The sequence below is a fragment of the Nomascus leucogenys genome, chromosome 14, assembly GCF_006542625.1.
Source record: "Nomascus leucogenys isolate Asia chromosome 14, Asia_NLE_v1, whole genome shotgun sequence".
Classification (NCBI taxonomy): domain Eukaryota; kingdom Metazoa; phylum Chordata; class Mammalia; order Primates; family Hylobatidae; genus Nomascus; species Nomascus leucogenys.
In genome coordinates this window covers 19,911,729-19,926,197 of record NC_044394.1, presented here as the reverse complement: position 1 = coordinate 19,926,197, position 14,469 = coordinate 19,911,729, and the positions used below count along the sequence as shown (strand labels likewise).

The following is a 14,469-nucleotide window of genomic DNA, read 5'->3' as shown; positions in this document are numbered from 1 at the left end:
ACTTTTTTAGTTTGAAGCCTTTTGTGGTAGGAATACAACTTCCCCACAGTTTTCTTGAAAATTAATGAGAGTAAACTAAATGCCTATTCTATGATGAGCCACTCAAAAATTATCTCTGATTGTCTGTCATTCTCATTCTTTTAGAAATACCTGGTGCATGCTGTTCTTATAGTGGCTGCTCTGTATTTTGTGTCTCTCTTCAAGCTTTTCTTATATTTTCTTTCTTCTTTCTACCTTCCAACTAAATACAGAGAGAAAAGTGCCCTTCAGTTTCTCAGTATGAAGCCTTTATTTCTGAAGTAACAAGACACCTAGCAACTATAGGAATCATTTTTAAAAATCTTTAAGGAGACTTTTAACAGTCCTTCGTGAATAGAGCAGGCAAGAAATACAAACCTTCATTCCTTGAATCAAGGAGCACTACTGGATTCAACTGCCAAAATTTTTTAAAGGTTTTAGGACTTACTATACCTTGTACCGTTAAGATCTACTGAATAAAGGACGTTCTCTCGCTAAGGACCAGGTGTTTTAAGGTTAAGTGTTTAAAGAAGTACTCCAAGAACAATCTGCTTTTTTCATCATTTGTTTTATGAATTTGTCCATGTTTGCTTAATGCTTCTGCTAAGTGTTAGCCAAAATCTAGCCATTTATATTTAGTTGTGTAAACCTAAATTAAATGCTGTAGTATTTTGTGGAATGTACTCTATAGCAAGATACAGAGAAAATTGTTTTGGCATGTCAGAGCCTTATTTGGTTAGCAGACTGCATGTGTTGGTACTTTTTTTTTCTTAAAGCCAATTATTTTGATGCAAAAGAAATTCAGTTTATAAGATAAATCTGAAAAATCCATAATGAAATAGGAGTTATAAAAAATTTATAGTGATATTAATCATTCCATATTTCCCGTTAAGCAACACTAAGCATTCATAAGTTAACCCACGGTAAAGAGTGTTTTTCTGAAACTTTTCTTAGTAAGATGGTTTTCCAGCAAATGGCATTCCCAAGATAAAGCTGTTGTGCTTTAACTCATTTCTTTTCTTTGGTATTGGGTTATGTATGTGTGTGCATTTTTTTAACTTGAGAGCTGACTGTTGCTTAAGAAGTTTTCTTATGGCAAAAATAATGTAAATAACTTACTATGATCTGCATTTTGCCAGAAACTCATTTATAATTAAGGCTATCATTTATTAATGATTTTTTTCTCCTTTATGATATTACATTAAAGTCGATAACTGTTATTGGTACTTTTGAAATATTTGTATGCATTTGTTACCTTTAAACATTTGGAAGAAGCACAAAAAAATAGATTTAGTTAACCTAAGGAAACATCGGTTTTTTTAGTAGTTCCAATTTTATATCACAGTTTTATTTTCTTATGAAATCAAAAAATGCATTGATACTCATTAATGCAAATTCATTATTTAACATCAATATCAGAGTAATCTTCAAGGTCTGAAATGAGAAACATACTGACTTTTTAAAATTTTAACAGTGTACTTCTTAGGCTTTCATTACCAGCTCTAAAGAACTTTTTGGAATAATTCCATATTCCATAGTGTGTGGTTTATGAGTTGTGGGTTTCATCACTAACCCAGTAACCATAAGAAAAGTCTCTCTCTCTCTCTCTCTTTCTCTATCTCTCTCTCTCTCTCTTTCTTAGGCCAGTAGCAATTTGTGTTCACAGTCTAATTTCCAAAAGACCATCAATAAAAAAGAGAGCATGTTTAAATGGAAATGGAACTTAGAGAACTTGAACTTACGTACTTCAATGCCACGGATAACTTAGGTTTTACCACCAAATGCTGTTAACATTAAATCATTTTGAAAATCTTGGATGAAAGGTGCTATGTAAATGTAAATACAAAGGATTCTTACTAACATACAAATAATGCACAACAGAAATATCTAAAACCTTTTCCGTAGACTTTGAAACATCTCTCTCTGTCATAACTCCCTGGATTCAAGTAGCGCATTGGTAATAGGTATCAGAGCAGTCTAGAGACAACTGCATGTCAAAAAATGTACATTCATTTTTAGGTGGATAAAAGTAAACATAGAAATTATGTTATGGCTAAATACAGTTAGTGGGTAACTTAGATTTATATTAGCTAGCATCTAATTTGCACAACTAGAACACATCCCAGAACAATTACTGAAAAGCTGAAATTTAATGAGTGGTGAGGTAGCCCAATGAGGGCGAATGACATCACAGCTTGATCTCTCCAGAACACTAATATCCTAAAATACAGAACATGGTGGGTTAAGTGCATTAGTGCTTCAAGCAGAAAATGCTGAAAACAGCGTGTAAAGTACTGAATCTGAGGAGGCTGACCCTGAGAAGGGACAATTAAAGAGACAACCAAGAGAACACATTGAGACTACAAAAATATGAATAATCTCAATTATATTCATCACACTTTTTTCATACCATTTCAAGAAACGACTAGACAATAGTAACCACATGAATATTTTACTTTCTCCGGTATACCTTGAGAAGCAAACTTTGTAGGAAGCCACTCTTCTCCCCTAAACAACTTCTGCCAAACAGTAGTAAAGCCAACTGGAAACTAATCAGAGCCATTTTCATTTTCCTAATCGGGGCCTGACATGCTTTAAATTATCTGGCTCTATTATAAATCAACACCTAACCCCTCAAGGAAACTGAAGAATCAATATACAGGGTAATAGCTTTGGCTCAGAGCTCCAATAATGTGCTTCAGATCTGTCCATGTGGAAATGCTTTCATCCAAATTTTTAAATTGGTGGTTACCAAAGAGTTCACAAAACAGGTTTGTATGTAGCACCTTTCATGCAAGGCATGCAAAAAGCCTATTTTAAAATCACTGTGCATATTATAGAGTTGTAGCCACCTCACAATGAAGTACTACAGCCTGTGCTGTCTTAATGGTTTATGTCAGGAAATGAAAAAGATACTGTACCAAATCTGGAATTACAATGGGGAGTAATAATGTATACTAAATGACTTTTGTATTTTAAGTTACTTTTTGTGAGTGGTGAATTTTTGTGTTTTTCTTTTCAGCTACACTTTGTCCTGAGATGTATTTTTTCTTTAAGTCTTGAATGAATACAAAAGGAGCCCATTTTATAATATAAACCTTGATGTACATGTTGAGATATTTGGACAATGAAAATGCCTTAAAAGGAATGCATATGGATAAAGTTGCACTTATAACACCCTTCAACAAAATCTGATTTTAAATTGTCTTTTTCTTTTCTATTAAGGGTTTTCTTTTTCAGTGTCCACCATTGTACTTATAACTGTTATTAAATACCAAATCAAATAATATAAAAGCTGTAACATTTCCTTTAAAACTAATGCTAATAAGGGATTTAGAGTTGAATGGCAAAATGTTTATTACTTGGTAATACCTGATGTCAGTCACAGGCATCTAACTCATGATAAGAGACACTACTGTTTGTTTTTTAAAAAACATTTTTCATTTTGTTTCTCCTTCAAAAATTAAGTTGGACTAACATTCACATATCAAACTAATATAAAAAGAAATAAAACCAAGAGGTGATTTTTGTAACAACTGGTTAGTAATCATTTAAAAATGATATCATTTTAGCCAAGTGTTATTTTATTTCTTTCCGTTTTCCCTAGAGAACTATTGTCAGACATAACCCATGACCTTGTTTAGTTGATTCTGTCATTTCATTTTGTGATAAGTATTAGGGGTTTGGAGAGAAAGAGCGTCTGTCAATTTTATCAGTCCCAAAATAGGTTTAAGTGTAATCTAATAGATTGCACAAATGAATCTCTCATTTTCACTTAGACTTTGGGAGACAAAGGAACTGGCCTCATCCTTGGGCAAGTCAGTTTTTCTGGGCCTGTTTTCCCTATAAGGTGGGGAGGGCAATTAGACCAGATACCTAAGGTACTTAATTTCTGTGTATTCATTAGTACCTTCATTTCATATGCAAAGCAACCTAAAACGGCTACTTTGTGTTAGAGATAGAATACCAAGTATGTAAAAACTAAGAGGAACCTTAGAATAATTCTAAGTCATTACTTTTATTTTGCCTTTTAGTAACACAACTTGGTACAAATTAAGTACAATATTTCTACCAGATGGAAACTACTTTTTGAATGATCAAACTTAGGAAAATGTGGTTCTTTAAGAATATCCCATTTCAGAAAAAAACAAAAACAGCAACAAAAGACAGTCCCATTTGGTTGTACTAGAAAGAAATACTAGAATTTTCATGACCACGAGAAGAGGAATAGCCTACATCAGATCCTCACTCCACTAATGAAGGATTTCTTTTACATTTAAGTGAGGTTTTAAAAATGTCAACTTTTCTGTTTTTGAACTAGCTTATATAACAGATGACTCCACATTTTCCTGAAATTTTATACTGTCTCAGATGCCATAACTGAAAGGGGATGAGTAGGCTGGTCATGGTGGCTCACGCCTGTAACCCCAGCACTTTGGGAGGCCGAGGCAGGCGGATCACGCGTTCAAGAGATCGAGACTATCCTGGTCAACATGGTGAAACCCTGTCTCTACTAAAAATACAAAAATTAGCTGGGTGTGGTGGTGCACGCCTGTAGTCCCAGCTACTCAGGAGGCTGAGGCAGGAGAATTGCTTGAACCCAGGAGGCGGAGGTTGCAGTGAGCTGAGATGGTGCCATTGCACTCCAGCCTGGCAACACAGCGAGACTCTGACTCAAAAAAAAAAAAAAAAAAAAAAAAAACTGAAAGAGGATGAGTAAAACTTCAGTACAGCCTGGAGGACAGAAGAAACTTGGACGAGTACGTTCACATTTCTTTCTGAAAGTATGTTCACATTTCTTTCAGTTCTCCTGTCTTAGCCTCCCAAGTAGCTGGGATCACAGGGATGCGCCACCACGCCTGGCTAATTGCATGTTCACGTTTCTAACCTCTGAGCAAAGACTAAACAAATCCTTTTTTGGGGGGTGGGGGACAGGGTCTCACCCTGTCACCCTGGCGGGAGTGTAGTGGCAGGATCACTGCTCACTGCAGCCTGGACTTCCTGGTAATCCTCCCACTTCAGCCTCCCAAGTAGCCGGGACTACAGTAGCCGGGACTACAGGCGCATGCCATCGTGCACAGCTATTTTTATGTGTTTTGTAGAGACAGGGTTTCACCATGTTGCCCAAACCAGTCTCCTGGGCTCAAGCAATCTGCCCCCACCCTTGGCCTCCCAAAGTGCTAGGATTACAGGCATGAGCCACCACACCTGGCCTTAAATCCTTTTTAATAACGTACAGTCCATAACTACATTTTTTAATGTAATATTTTGTTAAGACCAGTCAAGTGTAGTAGTGGAAAGGGAGGAAAGAGTGGAACAAGGAGTTCCATCTGTAACTGACTGAACAATCAGTTGAGATAACTCACTACCATCAGGCCAGCCTATAAATATAACTTTTCTCTTTTTTTTTTAAAGAAAAAAGAAAAAGAGTCTCACTCTGTCACCCAGGTTGGAGTGCAGTGGCGCATTCTCGGCTCACTGCACCCTCTGCCTCCTGGGTTGAAGTGATTCTCCTGCCTCAGCCTCCCGAGTAGCTGGGACTACAGGCACACACCACCATGCCCAGCTAATTTTTGTATTTTAAGTAGAGACAGGGTTTCGCCATGTTGGCCAGGCTGATCTCAAACTCCTGACCTCAGGTGATCCACCCACCTCTGCCTCCCAAAGTGCTAGTATTACAGGCGTGAACCACTGTACCTGGCCTGTAAATTTAATAGTACAATGATTATGACATAACATATTCCACCCCTAGCTGTTTTTCTGGATTAAAATTTTGTAAAGATATACTTTCATAGAAAGTTAATTAGCTTATTTTTCACTGGGAAAAAAAAATTACTGGTTTATAAACAAACCCCAATAATGGAAAGTATTACCTTTGCCTCCATGTTTGTTTTAATTATCTTGCTAGGGAGTTCTTATTCTTTAATCCCCATTTCCCAAAAATACCCACTATCAACAATTTTTTTTTTTTAAAGACAAAGTCTCACTGTCACCCAGGCTGCAGTGCAGTGCTGTGATCATAGCTCACTGTAGCCTTGAATTCCTGGGCTCAAGTGATCCAGCCTCCCAATATGCTAAGACTACATGTGTGAACCACCACACTTGGTTTATTTTTCCATTTTTTGTAGAGGGGGCGGTCTGTCACTTTGTTGTCCAGCCTGGTCTGGAACTCCTGGCCTCAACTGATCCTCCTGCCTCAGCCTCCGAAAGCAGAGATTACAGGTGGGAGCCACTGCACCTGGCCTCAACAATATATTCCTATATTCCTTTTGATTTTTTCCTTGTATTATGTACACTATCATAATTTTATACATACTGTTTTGCAACTTGCTTTTTTCAAGTACAATAAGCACCCTAAAGATGTAAGCTGGTTAATCTTTGAAGTATTTTTAATTGTTGGAGGCATTCCTGTAATAAGTAGTTGTCATGGGAGATGGAAAACTGAATCTCTGAGCTGACTAAAAGTACCTCCATACATCTTTTTAAAAAGAGCTCTTTTATAGGGCCACTCACAGTGGTTCACGCCTGTAATCCCAGCACTTTGGGAGGCCGAGGCAGGTGGATCACTTGAGGTCAGGAGTTTGAAACCAGCCTGGTTAACATGGTGAAACCCCATCTCTACTAAAATTACAAAGTTAGCCAGGAGTGGTGGTGTGTGCCTGTAATCCCAACTACTTCAGAGGCTGGGGCAGGAGAATCGCTTGAACCCAGGAGGGGGAGGTTGCAGGCAGCCAAGATCACACCACTGCACTCCAGCCTGGGCGACAAGAGCAAAACTCTGTCTAAAAAAAAAAAAAAAGCTCTTTTACGACGAAATACTATATTCCTCCTAAAGTGGTTTAGATAGTCACCAAACTAAGGATACCAAATATTCTTACACTTTCAATGCTTTTTATAAATTACAAATAAGAAAAACAGCTTTCAGAAAGAAATTTATTCTGAACATTGGCCCAATTAGTTGTTTTTATCAAAATTTAGTATTATGGGATCGTGTCCTGTCATCTTCACAAATGTAAGAAAGTCTTCAGGGCTCAATCCCATGGTTGCAGCATTGGTCATTGGATGAAAGTATACCTTTTCATGTCCACCTTCAAGAAAAGCAGAATCCAGAACAAACTTCACATCTCCACCATCACAGAAAAGTGCCAAGGGTGTAGCACAGCCTTGACCAACTTTTAGTTTTTCTAGCATGGCTGTTTCATCAGCAAATCGCAGATTTCCACTCCCAACACCTAACTGCTTGGCAAGCTCATTTAAATTAATTTGTCTATCATGAAGAACTGTCACCAGCCAATAATTCTTTTTCTTTTTGTCTTTAAGAAATAAGTTCTTACTATGTGCTCCTTTCAGATGTTGGATATGAGGCATCATTTCTTCAACTGTAAATACCTATAAAATATCACATAGTAAGTTTTAAAGTAATATGCATGTTTACATATGCACACATTTATACCTATTTTGCCTGCTGGGTGAAAACAGCAAGGTTTGGGAGTGCTTCTCGCCCTGAATTTCACTGTTAAAGACCCATCTTCACCCCATTAACAAATAATTACTTATAAGCCCATGCCATCTTATTTCCTCATCTCAGGACCTCAGGCAGTTTCTTCAGCCATTTTTGTATTCCAATGTACTTGCCAAGACCTCACTCCTCAGCAGCTTTTTCTAAATTTAAGCTTTTGGTTACTGAAAGTTTACAGCAGTTCTAGACTCCTATTCCTTAGCATTCCGTTACGTCTAGACCATGTGACAACCTCCATTCTACAATTATGTAACCACAAAGAAGGTAAGTGGGGAGGCAATAAGAACCCAGACTAACAGAACATCAGAAAAGCCGGCATACGCACACATAAAGAAGGGGGAGAATATAGGACTATATGGGAGGGAGGAAGGTCAGAGAAAATGATTACGGTTTTGATGTTGTATTTGTGAAGGTGAGGAATACTAACTATATTTCTCTACTGTTTGAAGATCACCATATTTAGCCATTATCAACTGTTAAGCCTTGGGTAAACTTCATGTCCTTGCACCACTGAAGTTACACACTGGTTCTGTGAAATATTTGCAAGTGGCCGGGCGCGGTGGCTCATGCCTGTAATCCTAACACTTTGGGAAGCCCAGGTGGGAGAATCACCTGAGGTCAGCAGTTCGAGACCAGCCAGGCCAACATGGCGAAATCCCGTCTCTACTAAAAATGCAAAAATTAGCCAGGCGTGGTGGCGGGCACTTGTAGTCCCAGATATTCGGAAGGCTAAGGCAGGAGAATCGCTTGAACCCAGGAGGCAGAGGTTGCATTGAGCCGAGATCGCACCACTGCACTCCAGCATGGGCCACAGAGAGACTCCGTCTCAAATAAATAAATGCAAGTAAGACTTCCTATCAAAACACAACAAATGTTACAATTTATGAAAATACAGGCATGTCAATTTTGGTAAGCACTTTTAGGGGCGGTGGTGGTTTCTGCCATGCTGCATGCTTTGTGATCAACCCTGACCACAGTAGAAAAATATCACTCTGAACCTCAGTGTCCTGCTCTATGTATGGTGCCTGATACGTCGTACCTACTGAACACACTATTAACCACTTGCTTATATTATCTACACAAAAAGTGGACAAACTGACCCAGCACCCCAGACCGATTTAAGATGCACAGTCCTCCGTATGTTGTGCTAGTTCTCAACACGGAATGTAAGCAAGTCACTCCCAAGAGGAAAGATTTCCTTGCTAACTTCATGTCCCAAGACGGAAGTCCTCTGCTGTCCCTGCAAGGTGACTTTCGTATTTTGAGACCCGGGAAATATCCCAGGAGCGACATTCTCACGATACATGGACCCTGGGACACTTGATCTCAGCGGCCTCGCCCGACGGACGTGCAGCACAGCCCACCCCGCTGGGCCTGTCTCGGGGGTCGCTTCTAGAGTCCTCACCTCGGGGTGCTCCACGACCTCAGTGTGGATGGCCAGGGCACCGAGCCGCTGCTCTAGCGCCGCCCGCAACTCCGCGCCCGCCATGCAGCCGCTGTCGTGGCGATGGGCGGAAAAACGGCACGGCTTCCCGCGGCTGCGCAGACCGGAGCCTGAGACGGAACTGCCCAGAGGGATCTCGGCCGACGCCGGCAGCGTAGTGCTGGTGCCTGCTGAAGGCGGGTCAGCCCTGTCCGAGCGCCTCGCCCGCTAGTCCCTGAACATCGTCCGCTGAGGGCTCCGGCTTGCGAAGGCCTGCGGGAGCTCTCAACAGGCGCCTCGCTGCTGGGCGGCGCCTGCATCTCACAGCCCTCCCTGATCCCACTTAAAGTTTCCCAGATCATCATATCTTCTGTTGAGGGTTTGGGAGTTTTTTGGGTTTTTTTGTTTTTCGAGGCGCAGCCTCGCTCTGTCACCCAGGCTAGAGTGCCGTGGCGCGATCGCGGCTCACTTCAACCTCCGCCTCCTGGGCTCAAGTGATTCTCCCGCCTCAGCCTCCCGAGTAGCTGGGATTACTCGCGCCAGCAACCACACCCGTCTAATTTTTGTACTTTTTGTAGAGACAGGGTCTCGCGTTGCTGCCCAGGCTGGTCTCGAACTCCTGGATTCAAGCGATCCTCCAGCCTCCCAAAGTGTTGGGGTTATAGGCCTGAACCACCGCTTCCCGCCGCTTTTATTGCTTAAACCGCAGATAGGCAGGCGGTGCACGGTGGCTCACGTCTGCAATCCCAACACTTCGGGAGGCTGAGGCAGGATTGCTCAGAGTCCATAGTTTGAGACCAGCCTGGGCAACATAATGAGACTGTGTCTCTAAAAATAAATAAATAATCAATAGTCAATCAAACCCACATAGTAACTCCCAGATTAGGGAGTGTGGAAGGGGCCTAGATCCATATTGTTCTAAGGCTTTTCAACTTTTATTGTAAATTATAATTTTACATTTTACCTTTTCTGACAGTTCTTATTATTGATCTAAGAATAATTGACTGTGCCAACTATGACTCACCTTTTTCCAAGGTAGTTTGACTACCTCCAGGTAGTTTTAAGCTATCTTGGTGTTTTCAGCTGTAAAAAGTAAAGTAGCTATTCCTCTTCAAAGACTTTCCTCCCTGTCTAAGTAGGAATAAATAGTAACTTCTCTTAGAAGCAAAATTTATTCAAAGACCCTTGCTAACATTTTTAAATATCTGCTAGCCATAATAAAGAAATCAGTGTACTTTATGTTTTAGCTCCCACAATTTAGCCTAAATATTTGCCCTGGCATGCTTATACTGGTCCAAGCAAGCATTAGGTTATAGCGTATTCCTCTTCCTTATTTAAAAGTGTTCTTACCTTTCTCAGCATTCCGTAAGTTACTTGCTTTGTTCTCCTCTATCTTTGCTTCTTTTAAAAAGTTCTAAGTTGCTAGCCAATCGAGACAAATACAGAATGTGAGGTCCCGTTCCAGCCAATGGAAACCGGACACAGCAGTAGGGAGGACGTGTCAGGAATGACCCCATCTCCTTTGTTGGGTGTACTCTCCTGGCAAAACTGCTGGCGAGTGTACCCTTTCGGCAGGAAGTAAAAATGGCCTTACTAAAAAATGTTCAAGTGCTATTTCTTTACAGCACTGGGGAACAAGTATTTCAAACACAGCTATCCTGGGAAACACTCCCCACTTGAATGAGGCCTGGAACTCCACCTTAGGAGTTCACTAGTGAATTTAGATTAAGGCTCGAATCCCAGATAACACATAGATATACCTAAGGACATTTAACCTTAGTGTGAATGGGTCATTTCTAGGGTGCAAACTGAACGGCTGGAGAAGGAAGCCTCTTAAGACACAGTAAAATGTCGTAGTCCTTACCTGCAGCCCTGCAGGAAGCTACAAAAGAGGAGGAATTCAAAGTCAACCTCACAGTTTCACCCAGAATTGGCCTTGGATAGCACAATTTTAAAATGTCTCAGTTTAACCTACCTCTTTAATGATTAAATCATGGTTTCCCTTCAAAAACTCCATCTAATTACTTGATCTCTGATTACAGAATCAACAGGCCACACTTCCCATGGCCTACTAAATTCAGATCAACAACAAAAGCAAAGTACACATTATATAGGATTTAGAAAACAGGAAAGTGGGGAAAGATCACTCGGAATCTCGTGGTGCTCATGCAATGTTATTGCCATTTTGGTGTATCTTTCCAGTCTTGTTTCCTTTATTCTTGTTATTTTGGCTATACATAATGAATTTTTCAGATAGTTGAAACTTCCTACACATTAAGTTTTGTGTCCTGCCTTTTTATTACTTATAAGCATTTTCCTCTGTTGCCACAGTGTCTTTCTTTAATAAAGATATATTGTGTTGCTGGATCATATTATCCATTATGTTTTGTTTTCGTTTTTGTTTTGAGACAGAGTAGTTCTCTATCACCCAGGCTAGAGTACAGTGGCATGATCTCTGCCTCCCATATTCAAGCGATTTTCCTGCCTCAGCCTCCTGAGTAGCTGGGATTACAGGTGCACACCACCATGCCGGGCTAATTTTTGTATTTTTAGTAGAGATGGGGTTTCACCACGTTGGCCAGGCTGGTCTTGAACTCCTTACCTCAAGTGATCCACCCACCTCGGCCTCCCAAAGTGCCCAGAGTCACCGTGCCCTGCTGATATTAGCCATTACTTTGAATGGCAAAAACCGCAATTACTTTTGCACCAATCTAATAATTTTCTTAACCATTTCCATATTGGTGGACATCCTTGTTGTTAGTGAATCATGACATTCGAAGTTGCTTTCCAAAAATTATTATAATGTATAATTAGCAATGTATGAATTAATCTATTTTACTATATTTTTGCCCAAATTTGCAGAATATATATATTTTTTAATTTGCAAATTTAATAGACAAATTTAATGTACCTCATTTAATGTGCATTTCCCTGATTATGAAGGGCCTGGACACTTTTCTATGTTTATTATTTTATTTCCCCATTTGTGAATTAGCTCGTTCATCATCTCTTGGCTCATTTAGCCACTGAATGAATATCAATGGTTTTTACCTTTCTATACAAGCTCTTCAGATAATGAAATTATGAGCTTTTTGTCATATATCCTTCAAATAGTTGGTTTTAGTTCGTTTTATGTACAAAAGTTACCCAATTTTACAAAACTAAATGTCATTCTTCCTTTTTATTCTGATCTAAATTTAGAAAGTTAACCTCTAGCAATAGAATATTCAGTCTTTTTCTTAACAATATTCAATTCCTTATTTAAAATTTACTTTGGTTTTTAAGGTGTGGTAGGCTCAGTTTTTTCAGTATGTTTCCTTCTAAGAATGAAATTAGAACAGCAGCAGAGATCACCCTCTGAAGAAATAGCAGGCCAGGCATGGTGGCTCATGCCTGCAATCCCAACACTTTGGGAGGCCAAGGAGGGGGAATAACCTGAGGTCAGGAGTTCAAGACCAGCCTGGCCAACATGGTGAAATCCTGTCTCCATTAAAAATACAAAAATTAGCCGGGTGTGGTGGCGCATGCCCGTAGTCCCAGCTACTCGAGAGGCTGAGGCAGGAGAATTGCTTGAAGCCAGGAGGCAGAGGTTGCAGTGAGCCGAGATCACACCACTACACTCCAGCCTGGGCGACAGATGGAGACTCTGTCAAAAAATAAAAAGGAAAGAAAGAAAGAAAAAAAGAAATGAAAAAGGGAGGGAGGGAAGGAGGGAAGGAGGGAAGGAAGGAAGGAAGGAAGGAAGGAAGGAAGGAAGGAACGAAAAAGTGAAAACTGTCTCAAAATTTAAAAAAAGGTAATAACCAGTTAACCGGTTATATGGAATACAATTTCTTTCTAATTAAACCGTAAAATGGATGAACACATTGCTTGCTTGCCTGGGAAAACACTGGTTTCATGCAATGTGAACAAAACCGACATAGTAGACGACAACTGGGTTAAGTAGAGAAGGAGTAGGTAAAACGATAGCAATCGTTTTCAAGTGTTGTGCCTGTTAGGTTCAGTTAAAAAAAATTTCCAGGCCTAGCACGGTGGCTCACACCTGGAATCATACCACTTTGGGAGGCTGAGGCGGGCAGATCACTTGAGGTCAGGAGTTCAAAACCGGCCAGGCCAGTTGTACTAAAAATACAAAAAAATTAGCCGGGCATGGTGGCAGACACCTGTAATCCCAGCTACTCTGGAAGCTGAGGCAAGAAAATCGCTTGAACCTGGGAGGCAGAGGTTGCAGTGGGCTGAGATCGTGCCATTGCACTCCAGCCTGGGTGACAGAGTGAGACTCCATCTCAAAAAAAAAAAAAAAAACTTCCAGGGGAGGAGTTTGCATTAAATCATTCAGTAACACCGATTGCACACCTTTGTAGTAGGCACTGGGAAAGTGGGGAAAAAAAAGAGGTTGGTAGGTTGGGATAGGGGCATGAGTTAGGAGGTAAGATGATGGTGTAGCAGGACAAGCCGCAGACAAAACCTCTCAGACACCGAGTTGTAGAAGGAAGGGCTTTATTCAGCTGGGAGCATTGGCAAGCCACTGCCTTAAAATCCAAGCTCCCTGAGTGCACAATTTCTGTCCCTTTTAAGGGCTCACAACACTAAAGATTTCACATGAAAGGGTCGTGATTGACTTGAGCAAGCAAGGGGTATGTGACAGGGGCGGCATGCACCGGTGGTCAGAGAGAAACGTAACAGGGCAGGGAGTTTCACAATGTTCTTCTCTACAATGTCTGGAATCAATGAATAACATCGGTTTCTAGGTTATGAGTTGATTTTTAACTACTGGGTTTAGGCCAGGCAGGCCCAGGCCTGGTTTTGGGCCTGGCGCCGGACTGCCTGTCTTTGATTTCACTTCCCTTTTTTTTTTCTTAAAACAGGTACCGAGTATAAAACAATATAAAACAATATGAGAGGGTCTCTCTCTTCCCTCAATGGCAAGTATGCTTTTGAGTAATGAACTTCTGTACCATACCAATTACCCAGGGGAGTGGTAGATCTTAAAGACAAAGATTAATTGATTGATTTTGTTTTCTTCTCAAATTCCTTTTGCCAAAAGACAGAGATAATAAAACAATATTTATATTTGAGACGTGGTGATGGTTGTGGTCAAAACGACCAGCTGAAAGACATAATGTCCAAGCAAGGTGAGGGAAAGCTCTGCGGCGGGGTGTAATAACCGTAACAGCAAACACACACTATGAACCAGGCACTATTTATCAACAGTTTATCAACATATTAAAAGCTTATTGCAGCCGGGCGTGGTGGCTCATGCCTGTAATCCCAGCACTTTGGGAGGCTTAGGTGGGCAGTCACCTGAGGTCAGGAGTTCGAGACCAGACTGGCCAACATGGTGAATTAGCGGGGCATGGTGATGTGCCCCTGTAATCTCAGCTACGACGGAGGCTGAGGCGGGAGAATCACTTGAACCCAGGAGGCGGAGGTTCGTTGCAATGAGCCGAGATCGCGCCATTGTGCTCCAGCTTGGGCGACAGAGTGAGATTGTCTCAAAAAAAAAAAA

The 14,469-nt window shown here is 40.7% G+C and overlaps 2 protein-coding genes across 7 annotated transcripts in view; one reads left to right on the top strand and one right to left on the bottom strand.

The window, feature by feature from the left end:
- CCDC88A (coiled-coil domain containing 88A) overlaps positions 1-3,554 on the top strand; it is a 134,398-nt gene extending 130,844 nt beyond the window's left edge. For 2 of the 6 annotated variants that reach the window (XM_030826988.1, XM_030826986.1), the window contains one exon: positions 3,041-3,554. The gene's annotated coding sequence lies outside the window, so the exon portion shown is untranslated. Of the gene's footprint in view, positions 1-251 lie in introns of all 6 variants that reach the window. The other 4 variants (XM_030826987.1, XM_012501229.2, XM_003262394.2 and 1 more) reach the window with 2 other exon arrangements.
- Positions 3,555-6,937: 3,383 nt separating this feature from the next.
- LOC100591514 (putative prolyl-tRNA synthetase associated domain-containing protein 1) lies at positions 6,938-9,052 on the bottom strand. The gene is made up of 2 exons (XM_003262392.3): positions 8,943-9,052; positions 6,938-7,407 (listed from the first exon to the last, which is right to left on the bottom strand). The coding sequence occupies exons 1-2, from the start codon at positions 9,024-9,026 to the stop codon at positions 6,973-6,975; spliced, it is 519 nt and encodes a 172-aa protein (XP_003262440.1). The 5' UTR covers positions 9,027-9,052; the 3' UTR covers positions 6,938-6,972.
- Positions 9,053-14,469: the final 5,417 nt, after the last annotated feature.